Below are 1,781 nucleotides of genomic sequence, written 5' to 3' on the forward strand. Positions count from 1 at the left end.
ACAACTGAACATTTTCCTGTTTAACACTCCCCCCCCCACCTATCTAGAAGCAAAGTCCCATTTCTAACGAACCTTAACTCCTTTGTGTGACTTTCCCAAGTGTTCTCAATCCATCAAAAGCTTTTCCTGAGGTATGGACATCTAACAAAGGCTATGAACACTCCCACAAAAGCTTTTTTTTTTTTTTTTTTTTTTTTTTTAAGCAGCATCTCTCGCTGGTTAGTCCCACAGGGAGGCAAGGTATTAAGGCTATGAACACACCCGCCCTCATAAATGATCATGTTCAGAAAGGTCAACTTACCTCATTTGTTTATGCAAGGCATAGGCTTCAATCAGAGAGTGGACCATACTGGCCTGAAACAGCATAAAAGAAAGGCAGAACAGACTCCTCAAGGTTCAATTTACTGAAATGCCATTAACAACATCCTGAGTGGAAAACTAACTACTTTGTATCTTCTCCCTTCTGTCACTTTAACAGAATACACTTAAGACAAACACAGCGTCTCAAAATCGCCAAGATTCGAAGCTACCCAGCCTTATTAACACAAGGGATGGAATATTCTCTCCTAACAGTTTGTGGTCCAGGACCTCCCATTGGTAACTCCACTCACCTCTTCGCCAATCCTTCCCCTCCCCCACTCGAGCGTTGGATGCCCCGCTGTGCTCTCTGAAGGTAATGAACCACTTCCTTCTGCTTCAGCTTGGCGTGCCTGGCACTGCTAGTTAATTTTTTTGCTGAAAGTATCCTTCAGTCCAGTTTTCCCTGTTTCCTAGTGTACTCCCTTTCACACCCTCCCACCCCACAATCCTGCAAACCGCGGTCTTTGATCCAGACCTCTCTTACCCGTTTGGGGACCTTCACAAGGGAGTCGCAGATGCTGACATACTCGGGACTGTAAATATAAACTGGGGGTAGTGAATGCCCACTATTGTCGGGTTCCTCTGGCATCTCCATCTCTCACTTCCAACCGTCCCCGAGCCAAAGTCTGGAGCCAACAGTTTTCAGACTCAGCCTGAGCTCCAGTTCCTGCTCCTCTGTTCAGCCCCAGCGGTGCTCCCTTGTCAACATTCCCTCCTATTTAGCTCGCCGGAGACAGTTTTCCTGGTCCCTCGTCCAACTGCCAGGATGGATGGGCCCTTCCAGACCAGATACCTTCTACTGATGACCACACTTCAAGAGAGTGCCTAACATATAAAAACCAAATAACTGCCAATTGGGATCAATTTTTTCCTGGCACAAGTAGCACGGTCAAAAGTAACCAGCCTTGTTGCCCTACGGGGCCATTTGAAATGAGGTCAGACCAGCTTCAAAGCATGCTGGGAAATGTAGTTTTATGGGAGTATGGTAGCAGAATACAGCTAAACACTAAAAAACAGGGTTTCAAGTTTTGGTGCTAAAAGTCTGAACTCTTTTAAGTTTTTAAACTGCAGATATCATTTAAATATTTAAATAGAGGTACAGTAGACATTCAATAGCAGGTAGGACCACCACCACCCAGCTACATTAGCTCATTATACTAAGACTTGGAGGATGGCTTGAAAATTTTACAGAGTAAATTTCCTGCTGCAACTTTAGTTCACTACTTTTCATCACTGTATGAAAGAGATTAACATCCTCACCAATAATCCACTCTGATGAATCCAATGTCACCTTCCTAAAACCGACAGGAATTGTGGAAATTGCAGAGTAGAATCTAACCAAAGAAAGACATCAGCATCCTCCTGGAGCTTTCACGTGATTAAAAGCACGGGTTGTCTCCCAAGTCCTTGGAAAACACACC

General features: G+C 44.5%; 1 protein-coding gene across 3 annotated transcripts in view; it reads right to left on the minus strand.

Moving 5' to 3' along the window:
* Positions 1 to 1,382, minus strand: part of Hdac8 (histone deacetylase 8) — a 217,253-nt gene extending 215,871 nt beyond the window's left edge. The window contains exons 1-2 of one of the 3 annotated variants that reach the window (XM_031365952.1): positions 845 to 1,366; positions 302 to 354 (exon numbers count right to left, since the gene is read on the minus strand). In XM_031365952.1, coding sequence (XP_031221812.1) covers positions 302 to 354; positions 845 to 955 — 164 coding nt within the window. In that variant the 5' untranslated portion in view covers positions 956 to 1,366. Of the gene's footprint in view, positions 1 to 301; positions 355 to 611; positions 805 to 844 lie in introns of those variants that run through there. The other 2 variants (XM_031365961.1, XM_031365965.1) reach the window with 2 other exon arrangements.
* Positions 1,383 to 1,781: the final 399 nt, after the last annotated feature.

Source organism: Mastomys coucha, chromosome X (genome assembly GCF_008632895.1).
Source record: "Mastomys coucha isolate ucsf_1 chromosome X, UCSF_Mcou_1, whole genome shotgun sequence".
NCBI classification, from domain to species: Eukaryota; Metazoa; Chordata; class Mammalia; order Rodentia; family Muridae; genus Mastomys; species Mastomys coucha.